A 27,819-nucleotide genomic window follows, 5' to 3' on the forward strand; every position below is an offset into this window, starting at 1 on the left:
TACACAGACTAGAGGTCCCTTTATTTAGATAACATATATAATCTCTCATATTCACTCCACAATTTGAGGTGATTTTCTGATGCATAAACCTCTTGGTCACCTCTCATCTTCCCCCACAATCACTGACTAATCACTCCCTGCTTTTTTGCTACATACAAGATCAGAAAGAGGCTATCTGTAGTAAAGCAAAGTCTTTCACAACATCCATGAGGATGAGTAGCAAAAGTTTTGTTAAAACAGAGAACAGTTAAACAAATGTGAAAATAAAATTCATAAAATTGAGGCAATATGAAATTAAGAGCAAGATACGGTTGGCGATGAAAAGGCTTTGAATGTTTTAAGCACAATGTCCAACATTCTGAAAGCAGCTGAACCACAGATTTGAGATAGCAGATAGTACAATTGTAATAAAAATGTCTAATGTGCCAGACTATTAAGCTGCTGCACACGTATATACATCAACTTATGGAATGTGGGCCCATATTTTGATTCTTCTGGTCAGACTTTGGTGAGCGTGTTACATAATCCATCAGATTTTTACAAATGTTTGCTAAATACAATGGATTTATTCTGAGAGTAAGACTGTCTGCACATTAAAGCATCGATGACAGTTTAAGAAATGCAGTTGCTTGCCATCAAGACCATGCTCACATGAGAAGATCAATAACACTTTCAACTCCACGCATCCAATACAGTGATGAGTCTGGAATATGTTTAGCCTAGCTAAGCACAAAGACTGGAGGAGGGGGAAACTGCTAGCCTAGCTCCATTAACAAAATACACCGTCCAACAGCTCTGAAGCTGTCTGTTCTAAGTGGACTACCCAGCTGGTCAACAAGTTGACTCAGAGATTTGATTAGCTGACAATAGATTGGGGTTCCAACCTCCACTACAAGGGCAGGACTTTTCAGATCTTGTGTGGAGTCACTGCGCAATCAGTAAAAACTCCATATTTAAACATTTCTGGGGTTTTTTGTATGTTTAAATGGAGAAAATATATATGAATGTAATAATGTAAATGAGGCCATTTGGGATATTGTTGCACTTTATTTTTTCATGTTTGAGAGAGCTGTGGTAGCAGCTTGTCTGATCCAATTTTTTTTTTAAGCAACTAAACACACACATTCTGGACCTCTTGCTGTACTGGGGATAGAGATGGAATTCACATTCATCTTCAGATTAGTGTACATCACTAAATGTCTAGAGTGAATGACTTGAATGTGTTCAATCATTTGTAAACCAAGCCCAAGCTGTGTTAAACCCTGTGGATTACTTAATTTGTGTTTCTATTTAAAGTCACTAATAAGTGAAAACTATGTGTATTTGAATTCTGCTAATAAAAAGTAACTGGCATTGATTGGGTCCGCTTTCCTGAGTTTGTTTCTTCTACTGAAATATTTCAGTTTGATTCTCAACAGCCACTCGTGCAAAGAGCCATTTTACCCCAGTGTTCACGGTGTTAGCTGGCAGACTGCCAGTCCAATAAATTACACTTTTTTATCAAGGAGATACAGGCAAAAATGGAAAATCATGGCACTGGATCCAGACTACGATACTTAAGCTTTCAACTGTTACCATTCAGACTAGATTCCAGAATGTACCCTAACTTACATTAGACCTGTACACATGACAGTGTATCTAGATGAGAAACAATCCTCCACCAAAACAATATGTTGTTATAATTAAAAAAAAAAAGACTACTACACATTTTTGGCCACAAACCACTGAGACCTGTTTTCAATTAATTATGACAGAGAGGTTCATTAATATTTTGTATATTAAGTATTTAATTGTTTCCTCCATCACTCTTTGTATTTCTAAGTGTTTGCAGAATTTAGCGATTTGTGTAATTCCAATACTATCTTTTTACACCACGCCCTTAACAAGTCTGTCTAATGATGTTCACCAGATTTTTGCTTTTCATTTTTTAAGTGTTTCCAAAATATTGAACAGGGCTGATGTCTACCTAACCAACAAGGAAACTAAAACAAATCAGCACTCCATCTTCCTCGGATTTACCTGGGAAGGAAGGCCTATATGTTGTCTCAGGAAGCTACCATGCATGTCCAGACTTAGACCCAGTCCTGTTGACAAAATGAATGATCTTCCACACATTAGGCCAGAAGGGATGGAATGTTTGGCAGCACAGTGGCTCAGTAGTCAGCACTGTCACCTCACGGCAAAAAAATCCTTATTCGAATCCGGCAGGCAGATGGGGTCTTTCTTTGTGGGATTTGGATTTTCTCCAAGTGCCCCGTCACGATGTGTCAGCCCCGTGATTTACTGGGATGTACCCCACCTCTTGCCTAGAGTGTGGGCTGGGATTCCCCTGCCCCCTGCACAGGATAGGCAGGTATATACATAGGATGGATAGATGGGATGGAATAAGAGGCATCAACTGAGTTGAAATTCTAATTCTATTAGTTGACTCACACTTTTGGATATAACCGCATTAGATGTCTCCCTGTGCTTAATATGAAAGTCAAAGAAGGCTGTGACACCAAATACTTCATATCCATACACTTCAATCACATTTGGTAGAAGATTTGACTTTTCAGAATCATCAGCTAACCTTTCATTCCTTTCATGCCCTGTAAATGGTTTGTACATGTGTCAGGATGGTACCTAGAGCAACCTGCACCATACATACCTCGTAGGTGTGTCTGAAAGATATACCCAAAAGAAAGCAGACATGTATCGACATCTTGACTCTGGCTTCATCACCAACCACTTCATTCAAAGTTCCATGAGACTTAGTATTTTTTTTAGCAAAAGTGAACACATAAATGACAGGGGGGGGGGACATGAAGTACAGTTATCTGGAAGGAAAAGAAAATTAGGGAAGGGGAGGGGTGAGAAAAGAGTGCAGCCCATTCCAAAAGTCCAGGCACGGAATGCAAGTCAGTCAAGTTACCATGTTAAGGTCAGTGCCCCAGTGTACAATGCCACTTGAATGCCACAACTGCTTGCTGTCCTCTTTGTGGTAGCCTCATTTGGTGAAGGCAGCTACCACAGCCCACAACAACTCGTTGGTACTGGACTTCATGCACTCCCCCTCAGGCTCCAGTTCCAGCAACTGCCGCACTCTCTTCATGGCCAGGTCATATTGGTCGTCTAGCAGCGGGGCGAAGGCATTTTCCAGGACGTCAGAGGAATGGGCTAAGAAGATGAGTGCAAGCAACCGCTTGTCCATTCGATGAGGGTCATTCACCCACTTTTCCAGTACAGCCTCTTGGACCTTCTTGATGAGGCGCTGCTTGATGTTGTTGTTGGTCAGAGGATGTGTGGTCATATCAAAAAGCAGGAAGTTCTGCTTCTCAGTGGTGAGGACACCTTTTTCCACCAAGTTTTTTGCCAGCCGCTCACGGACGTTCCGCAGTTGATAATGAAGCTTCAGGGGGTTCCACGTCTCTCCTAAAGACAAGCCAATAAAAATAAGACAGTTAATGCTGTCACAAAAAGATGTGTACATCTACATGTATAACCACATGCTATGGCAAAGACCACAGAAAGAACAGAGTCAGTGCCAGTATCTCAGTAACTGCACACACTACAGTGGTAGATGTGGACTAACATCCACTGTAGATGGAGACATCATCTTTCAAACCAACTGAGTGGTATAACATACTCACTAAAGCTGCTAGGAAAAGATGAGAGTTATAGTCTCAGTGGATCATTGCTTCTTGAGAGTTGGGTGTTATGCTATTTTCCGTCACCTGTTCCACCTCTGTATGTCTGCCTTTTGACTTCCATTCAACCACTGTAAACTACAACAAAAAAACTCTGTAGTTGCTTTGTCATATGCAAAAACTGCATCTCAAAACAGAGCTGTTACTGTTTGATCTTTTATCAGTCAATACTACTTATCTTCACACAGGGTTGCCTCACACAAATGTAATGTGTTTTAAGACCTTTTTAAGACCTAAACATAGAAAATAGGGCTGTGCAATATGATGATATATATCATGTGACAAGAGAAAAATGTCTATCATTGCATATTATACTCTATCTTTTATATCGTTGTGGCACAAATCACACTCTTTACGGCAATATTTTTCATCATTTGGAGTCTGTCCAACTTTTGCACAGATTAAATTGATAAATTACTCTTCTTGGCTTTTTACTCACAAAGCTTTTATTGCACTTACAGTAACGTAACAAGTTTAGTTGTTTTAAACTCTCCAACTCTCCACCGCTGTTTGTCTTTCCTGCCTCGCTGCGCACACGAGGAGGGCTCAGCCCCACCGGCACTGAGAGGGGGATTAAAATGTGCTATACTGGGATAGATATCGTTATCATATGAAATTACCTATATTGGGATATGAGATTTTGGTTATGTCGCCCAGCCCTAATAGAAAATGTATTACCCTTTCCACAGCAAAACAAATGCACGTTAGGGCTGAGCCATATGTTTGGCAGCAATGTCACAATAATACGGACATTTTTCTGGATATTTTTCTATCTCCATGTATCAATCATATGTAAAATCACATAAAGTAATCAAATTAATGGATAATGCAATTAACTGTATCCCACTGTTGCTTTACATTAGATAAAACTCTACTGTAAAAAAATAAACATTGATTTAAAATTTTAATTACAATTTGCTTGGAATTGTTCATTTGACAATATTCTGTATTACAATAATGCGGTATGATCATATAATGATAGGATTCCACTCAGCAAATAATAATATTGAATAATTTCCCCTGTCCTAATGCACATACAAACTGTCAAAACCACCCCAGTCTAGACTTAACACACCAATTTTAAGTAAAGAGAGTCCAAATGAGCCTGAGTCTGAGTCTAGACCAAGGACAAAACAAATAGTCCTATTCCAATACCAATCCCCCAAGCACCCATTTAAGCACTTTTTTTGTTGTTATTTCCAAGTTTAATATTGTATGATACCTTATGACACTACACTAGTTTAAAACATGCAGGATAAGCCGGTAGTGAATGTAGTAAATTGACATTAGATAACGTACAACAAAGTAAGTCTGGTAATCTTGCTCATTCTCTCACTCACAGTATAGTATATAATACCCATTAAGACACATACATGTCAGCTAGCTCAGCAGTTGTGGACATATAGTATATCTACTAACCTTCCATCCACTTTCGCTATCTTGTAGGAAACACCACCTGAGTGATTACCAAATTGAAAAGTCCACTCCTCTCCTTCACTCTGTCCACATACAGTGTGTCAGTGCTTGGCTCTGCACTAAAACATTACTGTCCAGATTGTAGGAACTGTCTATCAGAAATAATAAACGGTAATGTGTCTTCTCTGAGAACCCCTGGCTAACTGTCTTCAGCATCTTCTATATTGTTTTATAAGACTCTTTTAGGATTTGCGAGAACCCTGTCGTATCAGATTCAGGGGAAATACAAACAGTGCAAAAAGGATATTTAGCTCCCTGTTAAACTCTAGGACTCCTCAGTTCCTGGTATTTTTTGGTCAAAAAAAAAGACTACTACACATTTTTTGGTTTATTGTTGTTGGCACAAGTCTGACAGCATACTGACAGATTCCTAGTTTAAAACTGGGTGTGTCAACCTAATCAAAAATCAAAGTTATCCCAAAATATATTAACATCAGCCTCTGTTGCAGTTTGTGGACAAAACTTTCAATTTTAATTTCATACAAATGGCACTCACAGCCTGTGCAGTAATTGCAGACATACACTTTTAAACAACCTGCATTTTCAAACCACATGATGTATAGTTCAACATTAAGTTGGGTACCAAGAGAGCGAAGCACAATGGGTCAGTTTTGTTTATATATCTCATCACAGATACACCACCAGTGTGGGGCTGAACTCACCACTGAGCAGTTCGATCCAGCTCTGCACAGTCTCTGGTGGTTGGGTGTCTTTGATGTGTTTTAGGGCTTCATCCAGGAGCACGTCACCTGTTGGAGCATCTGACTTACAAATCACCTGCAAAGAAAATACAGAATGATGACAGCCAATTACAAAGTGTAGTTATCAGAGGACAGCTGCTGAAATAGACGTGAAATGATGCTTTTATTTTAATGAATAGAGGCTGTGCTCACATGGTTGATTGACGTTCCCAGTCACATCAGACATTGAAACTGCTTACAACTTTTGTACACTGTCTGCTTTGTAGTCCACCCACTCACTCAACTAGGCCTGTAACTAAAATCAATTTTCATTATTGATTTACTTACTGATTAAGTTACTTTTTCTGATTAATTGTTTGGTCTATAAAAAACATCAGAAAATTGAGAAAAATACCCATCATTTTCCAAGAAGCCCAGGCTGAATCCTTTAAATGTTTTGTTTTGTCCGACCAACAGTCCAAAACCCCCACATAATCAGTTTATGGAAAACAGCGGAAAACATGGCAGCGTGCAGCAGTGCAGTGGCTTCTCAGCTACCGTCGGTTGTACTTAATAACACAGGATACACGGTGAAGTACTGTTTTTCTGAACTACTTCAACTCGTGAATCCCAGTGTGGTGATTAAATGAGAGCTCAAGGTAGCATTAGGCAGATAGAGGCTCCTGAGAACAGTGGGCTAGAGAAGGGAAACACACCGGCTGAGAGGAAGGAGGAAGCGGTGTGCCCAGAGGCAGAAAAGGGGCAAGCGAGTCAGCCTGCTAGCCAGGCTGGAAGCTACCAACAGACCCGCTTTGCCAACACTTTTTCTGGCAAATATCTGCTCGCTGGATAACAAAATAGACTTAATGAGACTCCAATTGAGCAGGTACAAGGAGATAAGGAAATGCTGCGCACTTCTGCTTACAGAGACACGGCTAAACAACAACATGCCTGACGCAGCTTACCAGATCAAGGGTCTACTCTTCTTCCGAGCCAACCGCAATGAGCTGTCAGGGGAAACCCGCGGAGGAGGACTTGGTGCCTACAAACGTAAATATGGTACGATTGTCATCCATGTCGGCGGCAACAACTCCCGATTACGCCAATCGGAGGTCACCAAAATTAATGTTGAGCCGGTGTGTACATTTGCAAAAACAATGTCGGACTCCGTAATTTTCTGTGGACCGCTGCCTAATCTGACCAGTGATGACATGTATAGCCGCATGTTACAATTCAACCGCTGGCTGTCGAGGTGGTGTCCAGCAAACGATGTGGGCTTCATAGATAATTGGCAGACTTTCTGGGGAAGACCTGGTCTGATTAGGAGAGACGGCATACATCCCACGTTGGATGGAGCTGCTCTGATATCTAGAAATATGGCTGGCCCGTACTCTGAATTCCTATCTGAATTCTCAGAGTTTTTAATCAAACTTAGTCCTTAGTACAGATTAAGTAATTATAGTAGGTGATTTTGATATTCATGTGGACGTCAATAATGATAGTCTCAGTACTGCATTTATCTCATTATTAGACTCAACTGGCTTCTCTCAGTGTGTAAATAATCCCACTCACTGTCTTAACCACACCCTAGACCTTGTTCTGACTTATGGGATTGAAGTTGCATTTAATAATTTTTCCACAAAATCCTATTTTATCAGATCATTTTTAATAACTTTTGAATTCCTATTACTGGATTTCACACGATTGGACAAAAATGTCCTCACTAGATGTCTATCTGATAGTGTTTTAGATAAATTTAAGGAAGCAATTCCATCAGTACCGAATTCAATGCCATGTCTCAATACTACAGAGGACTCTTATGTTAACTTTAGTCCCTCCTAAATTGATAATCTTGTTGATAGTGTTGCAGGCTCATTACGAATAACACTCGACTCCATCGCCCCCTTAAAAAGGAAGATAATAAAACAAAAGAGGTTAGCTCCGTGGTATAACTCCCAAACCCACAAATTAAAGCAAACATCGCGAAAATCAGAGAGGATTTGGCGTTCCATCAAAGTGGAAGAATCTCGCTTAGTCTGGCAAGATAGTCTTAAAACATGGGAAGACCCTCTGTAATGCCAGAGCCACCTATTACTCAGCATTAATAGAGGAGAATAAAAACAGCCCTAGGTTCCTTTTCAGCACTTTGGCCAGGCTGACAAAGAGTCATAACTCTATTGATCCATGTATTCCTATAGTTCTCAGTAGTAATGACTTTATGAGCTTCTTTAATGATAAATTTCTAACTATTAGAGGCAAAATTAACCACCTCCTTCCCACAACAGGCACCATTTTCTCCCCAAACACAGGCACCTTAGAAACAGCTGTAAATCTTGACATACATATGGACTGTTTTTCTCCAGTCAACTTTCCTGAACTAACTTCAATGATTTGTTCAGCCAAACCATCAACCTGTCTCTTAGACCCCATCCAAACTAGGTTGCTTAAGGAAGCCTTACCCTTAGTTAGCACTTCCTTACTAGATATGATCAATCTGTCTTTAGTAACAAGCTATGTACCACAGTCCTTTGAAGTAGCTGTAATTAAACCTCTTCTTAAGAAGCCTACTCTTGATTCAGGTGTTTTAGCCAATTATAGACCTATATCTAACCTTCCATTTCTCTCTAAGATCCTTGAGAAAGCAGTCTCTAATCAGTTACGTGACTTTCTACATAATAGTTTATTTGAGGATTTTCAGTCAGGATTTAGAGCACATCATAGCACAGAGACAGCACTGGTGAAGGTCACAAATGACCTCCTAACTGCATCGGACAAAGGATTTGTCTCCATACTTGTCCTGTTAGATCTTAGTGCCGCATTCGACACAATTGACCATCAAATCCTTTTGCAGAGACTGGAAGAATTAATTGACACAGCATTAAGCTGGTTTCAGTCCTATTTATCAGACCAATTTCAGTTTGTACATGTTAATGATGAATCCTCCATGAAGGCAAAAGTTAGACACGGAGCTCCACAAGGTTCTGTACTTGGACCAATTCTGTTCACCTTGTATATGCTTCCTTTAAGTAATATTATTAGGAAACACTCCATAAATTTTCATTGTTATTCAGATGATACCCAATTATATTTATCAATGAAGCCTGATGAAACCAATCAGTTAAACAAACTCCAAGCATGCCTTAAGGACATAAAGACCTGGATGACCTGCAATTTTCTACTACTAAACTCAGATAAAACTGAAATTATTGTGCTTAGCCCTAAACACCTTAGAAAGACATTATCTAATGATATAGCTACTCTGGATGGCATTACCCTGGCCTCCAGCACCACCGTAAGGAATCTGGGAGTTATCTTTGATCAGGATATGATATATATAACTCCCACATAAATCAAATCTCAAGGACTGCCTTTTTTCACTTACGTAATATCGCAAAAATCAGGCACATCCTGTCCCAAAAAGATGCAGAAAAACTAGTCCACGCATTTGTTACTTCTAGGCTGGCTTATTGCAATTCCTTATTATCAGGCTACTCTAACAAGTCTCTAAAGACTCTCCAGCTGAACCAGAATGCAGCTGCACGTGTACTGATTAAAACTAGAAAAAGAGATCACATTTCTCCCATTTTAGCTTCACTACATTGGCTTCTCATTGGCTCATAGTACCGTATTATCCCACTAGAACACTGCACTCCCAGAATGCAGGTTTACTGGTGGTTCCTACAGTCTTTAAAAGCAGAACGGGAGGCAGAGCCTTCAGCTATCAGGCTCCTCTCCTGTGGAACCATCTTCCAGATTCGGTCCGGGGTGCAGACACCCTCTCTATGTTTAAGAGTAGGCTTAAAACTTTCCTTTTTGATAAAGCTTATAGTTAGGGCCGACCAGGCTCACCTTGGATCAGCCCTTAGGTATGCTGCTATAGGCCTTGACTGCTGGGGGACTTCCCATGATGCACTGAGCTCCTCTCTCCTCCTCCTCCTCTCCACCTGTATGCATTCATGTAACATCAATGCATGCCACTAACTTTCCTTCTTCCCCAGAGTTTTTTTTGTGCTTTCTCCTCTCGCAGGAAACCCTGGGTTCCGAGCCGAGCCTTCATGGTCCTTCACTGTCCTGTTGGCATCCTTCCCTGGCTGCTGCTGTTGTCGTTGTTGTGATTGTTGCTATTCTGCCCCCCTCCCTTTCTTTCTCTCTCTCAACCCAACTGGTCAAAGCGGATGGACGCCCACCTAGAGCCGGGTTCTGCTTGAGGTTTCTACCCGTTAAAGGGGAGTTTTTCCTGACCGCTGTCGCCAAGTGCTTGCTCATGGGGGAATTGTTGGGTCTCTGTAAATTAAAGAGTATGGTCTTGACCTGCTCTGTATGAAGAGTGCCCTGAGATGACTTTTGTTGTGATTTGGTGCTATATAAATAAAAATTGATTGACTGATTGATTGATTGATTGATTGATACATCAATAAGCATTAGTGTACCCACTGTTCTCTGGTAAGCAGCCATTGTTCCAAAGCAGTGGAATATCTGATGCTGAGTGCTGGCCACACTATCTGCCGCGGGAGTTTATAGTTGTGTTCATTGTGACTGTGTATGTTCCCCCAAGTGCTAATGCTAACGTGGCTCTTGGGGAGCTATATGACCACATCTGTGAGCTCCAGAACAAGCATCTGAAGGCATTCTTCATGGTAGCAGGGAACTTTAACCACGCTCAGCTGACAGACACTCTGCTTCAGTTCTATGAGCATGTCTCCATAGCAACAAAGGGAAACAACACGCTAGACCGGGTGTACACTAACAGACGTGAGGCATACAGAGCAGTGCCCTGTCCCCATCTGGGCTTCTCTGACCACATTTCTATCATGCTGATTCCTGCTCATCGTCCTGTGCTCAGACACAATAAGTCCACACAGAAGAACATCACTGTGTGGTCCAATACAGCTGTTCCCATGCTTCAGAACTGCTTTGAGCAAATCAACTGGAAGATATTCAGAGAAGCTGCACCAACATGGCAGGGTTGAACTGGAGGACTATGTGTCAGCCGTCTACGGTTACATCAGTAAATGTATTGATGACATCACAGTCCCCAGGAAGATCACCATCCGCCCCAACCAGCAACCTCATCTGAAAAGTAAAGATTCAAAATTATTGCTTATGTCAGGATAGAATATAGGCCTATCCAGGATGAACTGACCTATGCAATATCACTGATATTTAAATATGGGTATTAGTTATCTGAATTATGGAGCTGATTCATCATGTGAGGTCAAAATTGGGGAAGAAAATGGTTCAAACGTCATAAGGGAGAAAATCCCCATTGAAACACATTCAAATGGGCTTAATGGGAGCAGGTGAGCTTAAAGGGAACATCGGTGAATTTATGGTTAAAAGACAACATATTTGATTCCATGCACCTAACATTAAAAAAACTTTACGAAATAAATCTATATATGGTGCTCTAACACGAAAAGTATAAATTTATCATGCAGAGAAGTAATTAGCTATACTCATTTACTTCCACCCCCGACAGTGTGATTTTTTTGTAGCTTCCCTTTAAGCCCACCAGGTGAAAATGTTAATTAAAAAAATAAAGATAAACATACACATTTAATACTATTTAATAGTATAATAATGTAAGCTATATGTAAACTATATGTAAATGTAAACTATACATGCTTATCATGCTTTATGTCATTGCAATGAACCATACTGTGCAGCTACTGTATTGATGCAGCATGTTGTCTAGTTGTTTTCCAGCATGCTAAAACTCATATTTTGATTTCAAAATATTTCTAATTCAAGTTAATATTCTAACATTTGTCTTATTCAAACCACTAATCACTTAAATTTTTATAACAAATGAGTATTTACCAAAAACAAGAATAAAAATAGGCAAAACATGGTATCTTCTGAGGGTACCAAAATCACCAAAGTTTTTAGGGATGCACGATATTGGATTTTTTGCCGATATGCCGATATTTCCAACTCATTGTGGCCTATTGCTGATACCGATACCGATATATGCACATATTTTTTTCCAGCTGGCTGAGGAGACTATTACACATGCAATCATAGATTGTACTAAGTATGATCAAGAAAGACAATATATGAAGGAAGAACTTAGGAAGACTGGAGTTCAGGAGGTCAGTATTAAAACTTTAATGAACCTGCCAAGTGGGTGGAGCAGTAGAGTTTTCATTGAGTTCATTAGACAGACAGGATTAACATGTAGGATTTAATCTCTGGTCCACACTCCAGAGCAGAAGGTGGCAGTAATGCACCTAATGCGCTGGTTGCCAACCGCCATTATAAACCAAAAAGAAGAAGATTTTTTCCCCAAACAGAGCAACAGACTGGTACATCCTGTCAGCCGAAGTGTTTCCTGTCTGTGCAGCCGAACATAGCAGCTCCTCCGCGGACTCTTTACCCTTACGGTCCCGGTGCTTCCTCCGCAGGCTCCACATCACTCAAGCTGCCTGTCAGACCCACTGCTTCTTCCCACTTTAACCTGAATAACAAACCGGGGCTCGATTGCTCTAGTTGGATCTACACGGAGAGCCAGGGCTAACGTTAGCTGAGAGGCTAGTGGAGCGTTATTGGCAGCAGAATGGCTGGAGGGAAGCACAGCCAGCTAGCCTCTGCTAGAAGAAGCAGCTGGTGCAGCTGAGTGAAGTGGAGCATGCGGAGGAAGCACCGGGACCGTCAGGGTGAAACAGTCTGTGGAGGGAAGCACAGTTATGCGGCGGAGGAGAAGGCAACAAATTGGCCTCTCATAATCGGCAGAAAATGTTCATTTCGGCTGATGCCGATATTTCATTTTAGAGCTTATATCGGCCGATACTGATGACATGCCAATAATATCGTGCATTCCTAAAAGTTTTTTTGCATCTTCTTCTGGGATCAGCAGGCACATGTAACACATGTGCTTCGATAACGCAATACTGACAAATATGATTGACTTACAATAAAAAGTGTAATTTATGTAACAAGCAGCTTCATTGGAAGAAACCTCACACATCAAAAAAACAAACGTTTTCTTTTTTATTTGCCTCAGAAGTTGCAAGTGGGCTTATATGGTACATGGGCTTAAAGCTGTATTCAGACCAAATCAGGCAGTGCGGCGTTCAGCCGCTGGGTCGAGCGCAGGTGTGTGGGGTTGTGGGCATGTTTATTTGGGCTCTAGAACATAACAGCTGTGAAACAACCAGAAAATAACGTTTTCTTGATCTGACTCACTGGCTTTCTCACTAACAGGGCTCCCTCTCTTCATTCACTTTCAAGATCGCTCGACCATAGCTGCTCTCTCTTTCTCGCTGGTGCTTTCAGTTCTTTCTCTCGTCTTTTTTTTAAATGAGTTGGGAAGCCAACAGAAAATTTAAACTTAACTTTTAACGTTATCACACAGAGAGAAATGTCCTCCCCTTGTCCTAGTAACGTCTTTGTACTCCCTGGTGGCAGAGTTTACAACTCTGAGCAGTCTGATCTCCCGCTGTGATTGGCTACCACAGCCTTCAGCCGCAGTGACGTCAGGTTGCGTTTCTCCAAAAGTTAACTCTGGCTCAACATTCCGGCCGCAGTCCAGTGTGGCACCGCAGCAGCCAAAACAGCCACAGCTGAAACACACTACCCCAATTCAAATGAATGGGAGGACTGGCATTTTCGCCACACCGCCTGATTTGGTCTGAATACGGCCTAATAGAGACGTTTAACCTAGTACTGTTCGTAGCTAATAAATTAATGATGTCGCTAAGTTGGGCCTGCTGCATTGTGATGGTTTTGTTAATGTTTTTTTGCTTTTATTTCAGACCTGGTCTTTGTGCGTGTTCAGGACAACAGGACAACATAGAGAAGTACATGCAGTTGAAGGTACCTGACAATATCAGTCACTTAGTAACTTACTATGAGGAACATCATTCATTAATTCATTGTATTAGCTTACAGTATTAGATCATTTTGTCAGAACACTGCTTAGCCTACATATCACTCAGATGTTTTATTTTTCCTAATACTGTCATAGTCATTCTCCATAATAGTGACTGTGTTGGTATGGTAGTTGATAGTGTTGTCATTTTTCTTGAATATCAGATATCTAAGATATGGGTATGAGATATATGTGAAGGCAGACAGTTTTATTATGTGTGTGGATTTTAATTAATAGTAGTTTGTTAGATGTTCAGGTACCATGTCTGCCATTATGAAGAGGTGGATTCATTGGGAGACCACGTTGGTTTTGATGCCACTTGCCATAGGCCAAGGAGTGGGTGACACTGTTGAAGGGGTTGTCAGGGGTGACATGGAGGGTGGATATTACCCGACCAAGGTTGGAGTAAGAGTTCTGCTGTCGAAATTTCCTAAAGCAACTTCTTAGTGGACCTTTTTCCTTTGGCCAATACTGCAGTAAATCTACTATATTTTGCTCAGGCAAGTTACAAATGTCAGCAAAGGGTGAATGTGAAAGCTGCAATCAGCAGCAGAGCATCTAAGAATCTGCTGTCAAGCTAAAATGCTTGTGACATTGAAGAGTACTGGTGGAGAAAAGAGCAAGTGAGTTTATTGATCCACTCATAATTTCATTGTTTTTAGACATAATGTTGATATACATATATATATACACACACACACATATAGATAGATAGATAGATTAGATAGATGATAGATAGATATATATATATAGATATATAGATAGATATAGATATATAGATATATGTTATAGGATTGAAGACCCACGTCTGATTTCCTGTTTGAGGTACGAATAGTCAATAGGCACAATTACCACCTGTATGTTGCGGACGCCATCCGCCACCGAGATGTTGGGGGAAAGAAACAGAAGTCCTGACAGGGCTATTTGAAATTGGCACCACCCCCACATCTGCTCTGGCGGTACTTAAACAAGATCTCCAAATGGAATATGGACGGAAATTTGTGTATGCATCTGCCAACATGGAGATTTGCCCCGACCTGCCCTATGTGCAAATGTGGGCATCACATTGGGAAAAAAAAGTCAAGATAACTACTACCCACTATATTTGTCACAATGCAATGAAATAGTATAACATATTCAGTGAATGGAATTACAATTTTCTGCAGTATGTAAGAAACACCCATACCAACTAAGTTAATGTATTTCCTAGACTGTTCCACAAGGTGTGTCGGGAGGAGTATGGCATTCAAAGTGGTCCAACCATGTTTGCAGCACTACAAAATCAAGTGGAGAGCAACAACAAGAAGTGCAAGGACAGCTGTGCCCTAATGGACACATCTTCCCAGGGAGCTCCTCTTGTTGCTGTGTGTTCTCCCTTGATGAAGAAAGTGCAACAACTCAAGAACAGTGGGGAGCTGTGCTTCTTAGATTTCTCAGGGAATATGGACAGGGAGAACTGCAGAGTGTTTCTCTTCCTGATCCACAGCTGTGCTGGTGGCCTCCCGCTGGGCATTCTCCTCTGCCAGTCGGAGGATGAGCAGACCATTTCTGAAGGGCTGGAGCTATTAAAACCACTACATTTTTGATGTATGTGCATTTCCCATGTTTTGTGCATTTGGTTTTTTTTTTATCAATTGCAGGTTTGAAAAATACCTGAAGCACATGGAATGGCTGTACAACCATAGGGTAGTTGTCCAGCACTCAGTTACAGAGGCAGTCTTCTCACCAGACAAAACAATACCAACAATTTTGCGGAAGCAACAATGTGTGTCCTCAAGGACAAAATACTGTAGAGGACGAAGGCCTTCAATCCTCCACAGCTCTTCACCCTCCTGACATCAAGGCTGGAGGCTCAAGACACCAGTATTTCCCCTATGTTGACTGCTTTGGCCTGGCAGGGAGCGATCTTAGCAGCCATACATTTCTCCGTTTTCTATTTCTCTGTTTATCTTTGTCCAGTTAGGCTCACCCATTGTTGCTAACTTCTGGGCTAACCCCCTTCACTTTTCCAGCAGATGGGGAAAGAACAAAACTTTTCTCAGTCTTGAGAAGCTGCAGCATTTGTTAAGTGACACACTGTAGCCTGTACTGTACATTTACAGACACTACTTCACTTACAGATTGACAATTTACTGCTAACCTTTTTCTCTGCTCGCATTCACCATCACTTTTCTGCCGCTCACTCTTTCACTTAACCACTCACTCGCTTACACACTGCTCTATTACTTTAAAGGAGATACGCTACCAGGAGTTTCCCAGGCAACGACACAGACGTTGACTCACAAAACAGCGCTGCTCAGAGGCTCCTAAATGCTATTGATTTCCAAATAAATGGGCATTTGGCATTATTTTTCGTATTTAAACAAATATTTTTTGGTCTAGCGTGGGTTCTTGTTGGCCTGGCGGTCCACCAGGCCTGTAAAATTATAGGGGAAACAATGGAGACACGCATTGTTGATGGTGCCCTTGGACGCTGGGAATCATTCTAGAGATACAGATTCCTTCCCCAAGATTCGCATTTTCAGCAGGTAATGGATCATAACAGCTGTCATTAGTTGACATCCTACAGGTTTGTCACAGAGGAATCTATATCACAGAGGAATCTATATGCACACACACCAAATATACTGCCCCTTGTATTACTTATGTTTTCAATAGACTGAGGAGAAGAAGTTCATGGTGGAGGGGTTCAGGCAAACCTATGTTGTGGACATGGAGTTGGAGCTGTGTTCGTGCCCTGCAGGACAAACTGGGGCGTCATGCAAACACCAGGCAGCAGTGGCTAAAATCTACAGCTGTTTGTCCGACAAGTCCAGAGAAGAGAGCAGAACTGTTAAAACTAACATCGAGAAGTAAAGCCAATATTTTCACAATAACTGTGATAGTAAGACTCCCAACATTTCCAGTTTAAATTACCCAATAAGGGAAAGACACTTAATTTCATTTCAAGTGGCCAATCAGGCCACTGAATTTGGTGGCCAGTGCAAGTAATGTTTATTGGAGCCACCAATGCTGTGTTTTTAGTGGCCACACTGTATAATTTAGGGGTCAAGGACCACCGGACCATGGTTAATGTTGATCCTTCTAATGTTTTACAGAAACAATCTCTTTGGGCTTCTTACAACCCCCAAGGCTTACTCAGCCGGCATATCAGTCATTACGGGTAAGTAATAAACAACAGTAATTTCAATAATAGTAAAAAAAATGAGGAAATATATTTTCTGCCAAGATTCTGTTTTAACAGCACTACATTTTACACCAATGGCCCCTTGTCCTAATTTCCATACATTTTGTAAGAACTGAATAGTGGACAAAGTGCTCCAGTAAAATTACTAATACAAAATATAGTAGTACTTAAGTAAAGCAACAAAGTAGTTCTGTTCAATTACTGTTCACCCCTGAGACACACAGAATGGATATATTTCTTTATATCTATAGGAGCCACCACTGAACCAAGCACTATGCCTCAGGAGCAACAGCAACTGCAAGAACTTAATTATGGTTAATTATGAACATTTCAGCTGACCAGCAATATGTTACATGAGACATTTTGGAGACCTCACTGTTACTTAATATGTGTTCTACATATGTAGCACAAGCGTACAGTATTTTATTGTATTATTCTCATAAAGCCTTAAAGCTGTTACAGTAACCAACATGTCTGACTTATCAAGTCTCTAGCTAGACTTTTCTCTGCCTCGTACCATTACATCAGAAAATGGGCAGTTTGAGAAATGTTAATAATTGATTTAATACTAGCATCTACTACTCTTCACAGGTGTACTGACAGGACAACAGACCCAACCCTTCACAAGTGCTGCTGCTGATAAGCCACAAGAAGGTGAGCTGTGAGTGTGTAAGTTTATATTCACATGTGATTTGGTGCTTTTGAAAACAAAGATGTCTACTTACACGGTAAGATTGTTTCAAATAACTTCTCCTATCTAGAACAACAGTTCATATGAAGGGGGGAGGCTGTGGCTCAGGAGGAAGAGTGGGTATGAATGTGTGTGGGAATGGGTGAATGTGACACATAGTGTGAAAGCACTTTGAGTGGTTGGAAGACTAGAAAGATGCTATACGAACACATATTCTAGCATTCATAGCTTCAGTGGAGAGCAATGGACAGTTCCTATAATGCCAACTTGAAATTTAAAGATAAACATATCATTCAAACTTATTTCCTTCTTAGATATCACACATTCAAGTGATGTCTCTCTTGTAGAGGACATGATGGAGGATTTGAAAAGATGGACAGAATCCCTTCGTCACTGCTGGGCTAGTGGGAATGGCTAAGCAGTACCACCTCCTGAAGACCAACCCCTCCAAACTGCTGTCAGCCATTCACATTTTCAGGAAGTCCAGCAGCCTGACCAGCAAAAGGGCTGCCACATTAAGGTGGACTTCCAGACTTCAAGGCCCGATGATTGGCTGCCAGCCTACTGCTGTGGCACACAGGCAGTCAGGTGCTGGCTCAAAGAGGCGTCTTTCAGCTGGGCGTCCTGTGAAATGTCACAGCTTTCACAGAGTTCATCAGTGGCTTTGAACACCACCCTTGCCAAAAAACACTAAGGAACTCTACCCCCTCTCATCCCTCTCCTCGGAGACACGACATTGGGTTTTGACGCCCCTCAACCCCCTCTTATCCCTCTCCTCAGAGGCAGGACATTGGGTTTTGACAGTCCTCTTGCCCCCTTACCCCTCTCTCAATGTCCTGCCTCTAAGGAGAGGGATTAGACGGGGCAGAGGGGAATTGAAAATCAACTTTCCTTCATATTAACAGCTTAAAAGTTAAAAAACTGAGCTTAGTTACCTTTTGACTTTTGACTTTTATATTTTTCTAGGAGGATGACGTGAATCAACTCATCCTGATTGCAATATAAGAGAGCTGGGTATGTTAGTCCATTCTCTCTCTGCCATGCTGCTGCTGCTGAGGCAGCCCTCTCTCATCTTTTCTCTATAACCACCCGTTTTAGGTTTGGTTTAGTTCTGCTGTCCTATGTTATCTTTATACCTTGTTTCACATCTTACAGCATATACACTCACATTCATCACTCATACTTACACCACTGACCACTGTTTCCCCTAGGTTGATTGCTTTGGCCTAGCAGCAGTGCCCAGGGGTCATATTCCTCCGTTTTCTATTTCTCTGTTTAGAGTCTGCAGGTTAGGCTAAGGCCATATTCAGACAAAATCCCATTCATTTGAATGGGGGTAGTGCGTTTAAGCTGTGGCCGTTTTGGCCGCTGCAGCACCACACCGGACTGCAGCTGGAAAGTTGAGCCAGAGTCAACTTTTGGAGAAATGCAACCCAACGTCACTGCGGCTGAAGGCTGCAGTGGCCAATCACAGCCAGAGATCAGACTGATCAGAGCTGTAAACTCTGCCATGGGGGAGTAAAAACACGTTACTAGGAGGGGAGGACATTTCTCTTTGTTTGATAACGTTAAAAGTAAAGTAGACTGTGCTGTCAACTTCCCAACTCATTTTAAAAAAGACGAGAGAGAGAAAGAGAGAGAGAGAGAGAGAGAGAGAGAGACAGAGAGAGAGACAGAGAAAGAGATAGAGAGCACCAGCGAGAGAGAGGGACAGAGCAGCTGTGGTCAAGCAAGCTAGACAGTGAATGAAAAGAGGGAGCGTTGGTAGCAAGAAAGCTGGTGAATCAGATCAATAAAACTTTATTTTCTGATTGTTTCACAGCGGTTACGCTCTAGAGCATAAATAAACACGCCCACAACCCCACACACTTCCGCTCAACCCTGCGGCTGAACACCACACTGCCTGATTTAGTCTGAATACGGCCTAACCAATTGTTGCTACCTTTGGGGCTAACCCCCTCCACTTTTCCAGCAGTTGGGGAAACAGACATGACTTTTCTTGGTCTTGACAAGCTGCAACATTTATTAACTGACACACTGTAGTCTGTACTGTACATTTACTGCCAGATTGACACCTTACTGCTAACCTTTTCCTCTGCTCCGGCATACCATCACTTTTCTGCCACTCGCTCGCTCACTCAACCACGCCCTCACCAGCTACGCCACATTTTATGCACTGTCCTGTTCCTTAAAAAGGAGCTACACTACCAAGAGTTTCCTCGGCAACAACACAGAGGTTAACTCACGACTCAAAACAGAGTTGTACAGTGGCTCCCAAACGCTATTGATTTCCGAATGAATGGATGTTTGGCATTATTTTTGGCATTACAAAATATTTTTTTGGCCTGACAGGGGTTCTCAGTGGCCTGGGGGCCCGTCAGGCCTGTACTATTATGGGGGAAACACTGGACCATACTGACATCCATATCCCATATCTTATTAATCCTTAATTGGCACATTAATTTACTTTGGTTTAATAAAACATTACTTACTTACTACATCTCTCTGTCAATAAGATTTTTTTTTTGTGAGAAAAAGAGTGTTAGTGGAGCTTTGATTTGAGATTATTTTATCACAGTACAAACTTCTGAGGACGAGGACGCTTAATAAAATAAAATAAAATGTAATACAGACTGATCTGTTCATTTTAATACATTTATATTTATTGAAATGTGGTGACATCTGTACATATAGAGCCCTAGAGGCAGCGCTGTTGTTCTGTCCAGTAAAAACAGGAGGCTTCACTTTACATTCAGACAAACTAATGTGGCACCTACAACTTTTAGATTTCATCTGTGAGACCAACATTTATATTCCAAAAGGAATTATATCATATATCAAAATGCTGCGGAGAGCCAGTGGTAAATCTCCAAAGAGCTGCACAGATCAGTTGATCAGATCACGTTCTCCCCGGAACAACAATGTGTTGACTGGTCGATCATCTTAGGAGTCGGGCTGCTAACAGCTGAGATGACCAGCTGGTCTCACTCAGCCAGCAGCTCTTCACATTCAAAATTCAAGATTAATTTATTATCATTTTACCACACAAGATTGTATAACGAAATGTAGTTTGTAGTCCTTTAATGCTACTCACAAAAACAGAAATTATATAAATGGATTAATAAATAATAAGTCATTAAAATAAAACTACTTTTTATGAGTGCAGAGGATGAATTGAGGAGTCTCACAGCCTGAGGAAAGAAACTGCTCTGTAGTCTGGTGGTACTACAGCGGATATTTCTGTATCTCTTGCCATATGGCAGCAGGGTAAACAAGCTGTGGTTGGGGTGGGTATTGTCTTTTAGTATCCTTTGGGCTCTATGCCGGCACCTCACCTAACCAATATCACTGATGCTCAGTAGATGGGCACCGATGATGTTCTGGCCGGTTTTAATCACCTGCTGCAGAGCCTTCCTGTCTTGGGCTGTGCACATCCCATGCCAAATTCTGATGTTTCTAGTCAGGAGGCTTTCTTTTGTTCCTCTGTAAAAGTTAACAAGAATTTGGGATGGGAATTTTGCCTTCTTAAGTTTCCTTAAGAAGTACTGTCGTTTATGAGCTTTTTTTTCATGTCTGAAAACGTCTGAGCAGATTTACAAACAGGCGTGATTTGGATAAACCGACCACATATTGCGGATGTACATGGTTACTTTCTAACCTGAAAAAATATTTAAACTTCATAAAGTGGCATATTAACAGTCCTACAGCGAAAATTACGACAGCTTGTAACCTGGCTCATCTGCGCCATAGCACAGTATGAAGAGATGCAATGCATTTTGGGACAGTTTGTTATATTGATGCTTTCATCATACAGAAGTGGGTGTGGTTTCATCTAAACTGGGTTGGAAAAATGATAGACGCCACTGGCTCTGGTTCTAAGCTGTGATCATCCTCTGGCTAGTCCCTGCATCTGTGCGCTACAGACCGGTGTTAGCGCAGCCACACACATGCTCTCTCTTGACCGCACACTGAGCTATTCCTGAAAGTAGCTACGCTACTTGTATAACACATTTTAGTGTAGAAAACATTAAAATACTTACTAAAACCCTGCAAGTTATCTCTGATAAGTTAGTCTATGTTCTTAACACAACACTGTCAAAATACAGCTGAGTTGTCAAGGTTAGCTGTACAGAGCTGTGTGCTATTTACAGTGGAGTACCTCATAAACAGTATTATTGAATTATTAAGAAAGCCCCCTCATCAGCTACCACCACAGACAGAATCCAATGCTATGGGAAACACTGCCCTGAGATATGGACATAGTTACAATTCAGGGAGAAATAGTACAAGCAGAAACAGCCACTGTGATATGTTTAATGAAAAGCTGCAGACAACCAACACACCTCCAACAGGTAAACAACTTATTTTACTTTGCCATGCTGTATAATGGAAAAAAACACTCACAGCTCACAGCACGCCAGCTCGACTTGAGTCATGGCTCATCGTGACAACCCCCCCAAAAATGGAAAAATGTCGTAAGGTTAGCGGAATGCAGCAGTGAACTTGCGTGGAGCACATGACCATATAAAGAAATCCCTCACGAGCTGACGTCAGCTTGGGCCGGTGGTCTTTGCTCACAAGAATTACTTCTACATATGTTTACCTCATTATTTGATACTTTGGCCACATTTAATATGAACATCCAACATTGTAACATTATTTATTTATATATATATATATATATATATATGTATATATATATATACACACATATATATGGGTCAATGACGTGACATGCAGAGTTTTGTGTCCGAGGGCACTACTTTGATTTTAAATAATTTTAAATGATTCATAATAAGCTTCATTTTATTCTATTAAACCTATTTATTATTATTATTATTGTTATTATTAGTGAACATATTTCTAGTTTATCATATAAATTATAGATATTTCATGTTTTTCCATCTCAAACCCTCAAAATGTCAGGTGGCGCAACCGTCCGAGGAAGTTAACACTATATGAAATGTATTAAATATGTAATTTAAAATATGAATTAATATAACATAAATATGGGGGCATAATTTTATATTGAAAACCTTTCAAATAAACAAAGTTTAATAGTTTAATTGTTCTTAAATTGTTTGGAATATTAAAAACAACTTTGTCTGGAAATCTGTATATCTGAAATGTCAGGGTGGCGCAACTGCATTCATACAACTTATTTTGAATTGAAGAGAGAGATGAGTAAACAGGATATTGCATCATCTAAAGGATCCCAACTGACCTTGACTGATGAGTGAAAGGTATCTAAATCTCTCTTATATATTGCTAAAAAATTGCTATTTTCTCTTCATAGTTAGACTTGTACTGTTTACATGTCAGGTGGTACAACCAATATAAAACTAAGAAAAAGTTGTTTTAGTCTAAAACTCTTTATTGTATTGTAAAAATGAATGAATGAGTTAGCTAGCAAAGTCAAAAGGTTAAATACATATCCAAGTAGATGCCTGAATAATTGGGAAATAATAGAAAATGTCAGGTGGCGCAACCAGTAATTCAGGGGGTGCAACCAGAAGGAATGTAGTTTCTTGATTAAATAAACATGTTAAACTGAGATATGCAAATGTATATCATTAAATATATTAATTAAATGTATACTATACTTTATATAATTTATATAATATTTTATAATTTATATAATTTATACTTTTAATGCCCAGCTCAACCACAAAATAGTAATGTTTTAGGCAGAGTAGACACTCTCAGGTATACTTGCTAAAAAAAATTACTTTAAAAAAAAAAGAAGGAAGTGTGTTTTTTTTTCAAGAAACTTTTGGTTGCACCACCTGACATTTTTTGGCTGGTGCAATTGCAAATATAGTCTAGAACTGAACTAAATCCCTGTAAATGTTGTGCAACCATTAAGACTTGTTTAAACCCACTCTTCCAACATCAAATAAATGTATTCTGTACATTTTTAAGGCATTATAAAAAAATTTAAAAAAAAAAAAAATTTAAAAGGCTTATTTGTAATTGACCCATATATATACAAAGAGAGTGAGAGAGAGAGAGAGAGAGAGAGAGAGAGAGAGAGAGAGAGAGAGAGAGAGAGAGAGAGAGAGAGAGATTAAGGAAAAGCATAAAAGGTCTTTAAGGTGGTGGAAAAGCACCAGCAAGGTGAAAAAGACAATAATAAAATAACTATTTATGTCATAAAGCAGAAGAACATATCCTACCTTTCTGGCCAGCAGACCTTTCCTCCTCATGCCACAGGCCTCCAACTGAAGGCGTCCTCGCAGGGCCAGTTCAATCAGCATGCACCCTCGCAATCCTGATGAAATGCAGTCGTTCCAAAATGAGGTATAGCCCTATATCATGGAAAAGAATCAGAATTCTGGTTTGTTAAAAAGTTAACATGCAGTTAACAACAGTTAAGTATACCCAAATCCAGAAGCTACGCCTCAGTACAAATGAAGCCAGAAACAAAAAGTTTAAATAAATTTTTTAGCGCTAATGCAGATTCAGCATTATACCATATATGCAGAAAGGAAAGCAACCTAGAATGCCTCTAGCATTGGCCTCACAAGTTCTGTGTTACTGAAGCAAAACAAACATCAGTTCACCACAGTACTGCACTCAGTCATTACTTTAGAAACATCCAGCAGCACTGTGACTGTGCCTTGTCATAGATATACTTAACATTGCTATGATGTGTAGCCTTGGGTCTTCTCTCCAGAGTACTAGATAAGTATTAGTAAGAATTATTAGTAAGAATGAAAATTGTAAGTAAAAATGTTATATATAATTTTTTTAGGGGTCGACTGATAATCAGATCCGACTTTCAGCATTTTTACAACTATTGGAATCCTTATTTTTTTATCTGATTGCTGATATGCGCTACTTTAGCTCTGATGCAGCAGCCTCTTTCTGTCTGTAGTCAGCACTCTGTGGTCACAAGCACTGTCCCACCTACAGCACCACAGCATCTGATTGGTTACACATCACGAGAAATAGCCTATCACCACTGAAGGCTGTGCATGCTGCTGTGCCAGAGACCTGCAGACTGAAGCAGCTCCAGTGAGCAAACAGAGCTGTGTTTCGAAGGTGAGGCAGCAGATATTGCTGAACTTGCAATTAACATCACAATCCTTTATGCTGAAGTTTCAAAAACACCACAGTCTTATGATCTATTTCTATGATGACAAGCATGCCTGGTTTCCCAGTTACACTGCTGAAAATGCCTGAATAATGCACTTTTTTTTTTGCAGTGATATAACGTACATTAAGTTAATGTTGAGTCTCATATAGCTAACTTGAATGTGATAGCGAAGGTTTACAAGTTCATTTGTTGAACCATAATTTAACCACCTGACTACAGAAAAAAAAAATTGACTGGCTATAATGTTATTACTTGCACATCACTTAACAAGGCAGGTCATACTCTCAGTCTCAACCCATAACTACTAGTGATGTTAATGAAGCGTGTCCTGAAGCTGTCTCTGAATCTGTTTCTTGTGACTGTTAGAGAAGTGCTGGATTGTTTTTAGAGACTTTAGATTAAATGGGACAGTTGTCAGTTGAGTTGAATGGTCATTTCTATTGCTGTTGTACATATTCAGCTATAGTAATCATTAGTAATGAAGTAGCCAAGTTTTGAATGACGTTCCCCGCTATCACATGTTGTTAATGTATAACTGTTTGGCTGTAATAAATGAAGCATAATTGTGCGTTCTAAATTTTGACACCAAGATTTTCATTTTTACTGCACATGTATCATCATCTCATTTTTTTGACACTGATCAAAAAATTACTTCCCCAATTTCTAGTCTGTAAACTTGACGCAGATTTGTCTTTTGAGAAGACAAGAATGTTTATTTCTCATATATCATGATTTTTTTATAGGTTTTGAGAGGAAATGGACCAGCCATCTGTTGGGACTTCCAGACACAGATGTCGGTATAACTATAACTCACATCTTGGTTACATACAGATGATCTCCATTCAAATAATAATGAAACTGGGGGCACCAGTGATGATATGGATCAGTTTTATATTTGACTCAATTTACAGCAAGTTGTAGATATTAGAGCCCGACCGATACATTGGCGGGACAATTCTTCATGCAAGGCCTCCTCAATAAACTTTACATTTATTTGTGAAACAGTCAGTAAAACCATTCTAGTGAGTGAATGAACAACAGCTCTATCATTTTCTCGTCAGTGTAACACTGACAGCTGCTATATAAAACACATGCTTACAGTTTCTGTTGCTAAATTTGTTAGCCATGAAGCTAGCTCATGTCATGGCTTGTGAGTAGTGTGGATGTTGGCTAATGGGTTGTTAATGGTTAGCGTTATACTTATTCTAGCCTAAATATATCCACAACTCACATTTTAGTGTGTGGTAGTACAGTTATAGTGGATGTATTGGAAACACATGTCTGATTTTCACTGCAGATATTATATCGGTAGTTTGTCTGAAAAGTTAAAGGCTGAGACACAGTGCCTTTTCAGAGTTATTAATCCCCTCAACTAATGTCTGATCATCACATAAAACATTCTAGCCTGAATCGGCTAGAATAGGTAATAATGGAGGGCAGAGAGATTATTAGGCAGAAAAACACAAGAACTAATGTGTGCACATTGAGAGACGCAAATGACAGTGAAAGCTAATGCAGTTATTTGTCTTGTTTCTGCAGCAGCATTCACTCTCAGTAACTGTATCAGTTTATTGTATCATTACACACACACAGTAAACGACTTTTTCAATCTGCTGACATAAATGGTAGTTGGCAAATGCTTTTCTGTAGCTTTTGTTGTATAGACAGAAATAAAATCGTATGGGTAAAAGGATAAACTGGAAAAATTAATACATGAAAATAAACAGTCTTTGATGACAAGCTATTGTTAATCACAGTAACTTAATCAAATATTAATTTAGCCCAATACCTATTACATAAATAGTTGTCTATAAAAAGGAGAACATTTGCTTGCTTGCCAATTATAATAACCATCAGTAACAATAATTATTATTTCAATGAAGTTCACTGCTGCTATTAGTTACGTTTTTGATAATAAAACAAGTGTATTTTTCAACTGCATAATGTCCTGCACAGTATATATCTCTTTCAGAACTCTTCATTAACTAAATGTAAGGGATCCATATAAAGATGTTTATGACATATCATTATCAGAATGTTTAATCCCATATCAAAATTGTAGATCTTTGTCTTCAGTTTGGTTTTTAAAGTTGGTTGTTGTTGTTGATCAGAGTGAACAAATCCTAATTCCCTCTTATGTTTTTCTTTGAGTTTAAAAAAAATGACTTGAAACAATACAAGGGGGTGCCAATACTTATTGATGGGTACTGTATTGTACCTCTCTCTCAGTAGTATTCTGTTTAGTCAGTGTTAAGATCACAGTACAGAATGACCCTTGAACAGCAGATTAAAAGTTTCACTTTGTGGCAATACTCTGCGTTTCTTGAAATGTACATTTACACCAACAAAATTACCCCGACCACTGACAAAAAATGTTTTATTGTTTACCTTGCTAGCTGTTAAGCAACTGGTGCAATAATAGGCACACACGTCACAAGAAAGACTGTCAAAAAAACAACATTCAGTTCACAGACCGCCACAGTTAACTGCATGTATAAGATCGCTTCATAGCAACATAGCGTTAACCGGGATTGATCAAAAGACTAAACGTTCGTCAGCTCGGCTGGCATTATAACAACCAAGAACGCTAGCTAACGTAAAAGCTATGTCGATTAGCAAAATATAGCTAACGTTGGCTTGGGTAACTTCCCATCGTTTAACGTCAAGGTTTATCTTAATTTAACAGTCTCAAAGACCATCAGATTTTACCTCTCGGTCCTTGAGTCCTAACAACAGCACTTCTTCCATCAAAGTGAGACGCGTTTCTTTGGAGTCTCCGGTATCGTCGTCGTCCTGCTCGTCTCCACGTCGGGGCTCGTCGTCCTCCTCACCGGACGGACGGTCTTTGACGGCGGCGTTGCGCGAGGCTTCGGTCCTCCTCTGCACGAGGCCTGAACTCCGCTGAGTCAAAGAAGTCATGCCGGCTAGCTAGCTAAACAACGACGAAAACAGCACGCCTCGGACTCCGCTGCCCGAGATGTTTGACTCAATTACTTGATGAGAACCATATAGCTGTAACGAGTGTTTTGCGTATGGACTACTGCTGTCCGAGCACTGTTGTCATCTGGAGTACTATTCCCTTGCCTTGACTCTGTCCGCAGCAATATAATGTCTATCTAATATGGCG

General features: G+C 40.2%; 1 protein-coding gene across 1 annotated transcript; it reads right to left on the reverse strand.

Moving 5' to 3' along the window:
* LOC121893582 (Golgi phosphoprotein 3) lies at positions 1-27,809 on the reverse strand. The gene is made up of 4 exons (XM_042405581.1): positions 27,402-27,809; positions 23,770-23,901; positions 5,828-5,942; positions 1-3,414 (listed from the first exon to the last, which is right to left on the reverse strand). The coding sequence occupies exons 1-4, from the start codon at positions 27,609-27,611 to the stop codon at positions 2,990-2,992; spliced, it is 882 nt and encodes a 293-aa protein (XP_042261515.1). The 5' UTR covers positions 27,612-27,809; the 3' UTR covers positions 1-2,989.
* Positions 27,810-27,819: the final 10 nt, after the last annotated feature.

The sequence above is a fragment of the Thunnus maccoyii genome, unplaced genomic scaffold (assembly GCF_910596095.1).
Source record: "Thunnus maccoyii unplaced genomic scaffold, fThuMac1.1, whole genome shotgun sequence".
In the NCBI taxonomy this organism is placed as follows: Eukaryota; Metazoa; Chordata; class Actinopteri; order Scombriformes; family Scombridae; genus Thunnus; species Thunnus maccoyii.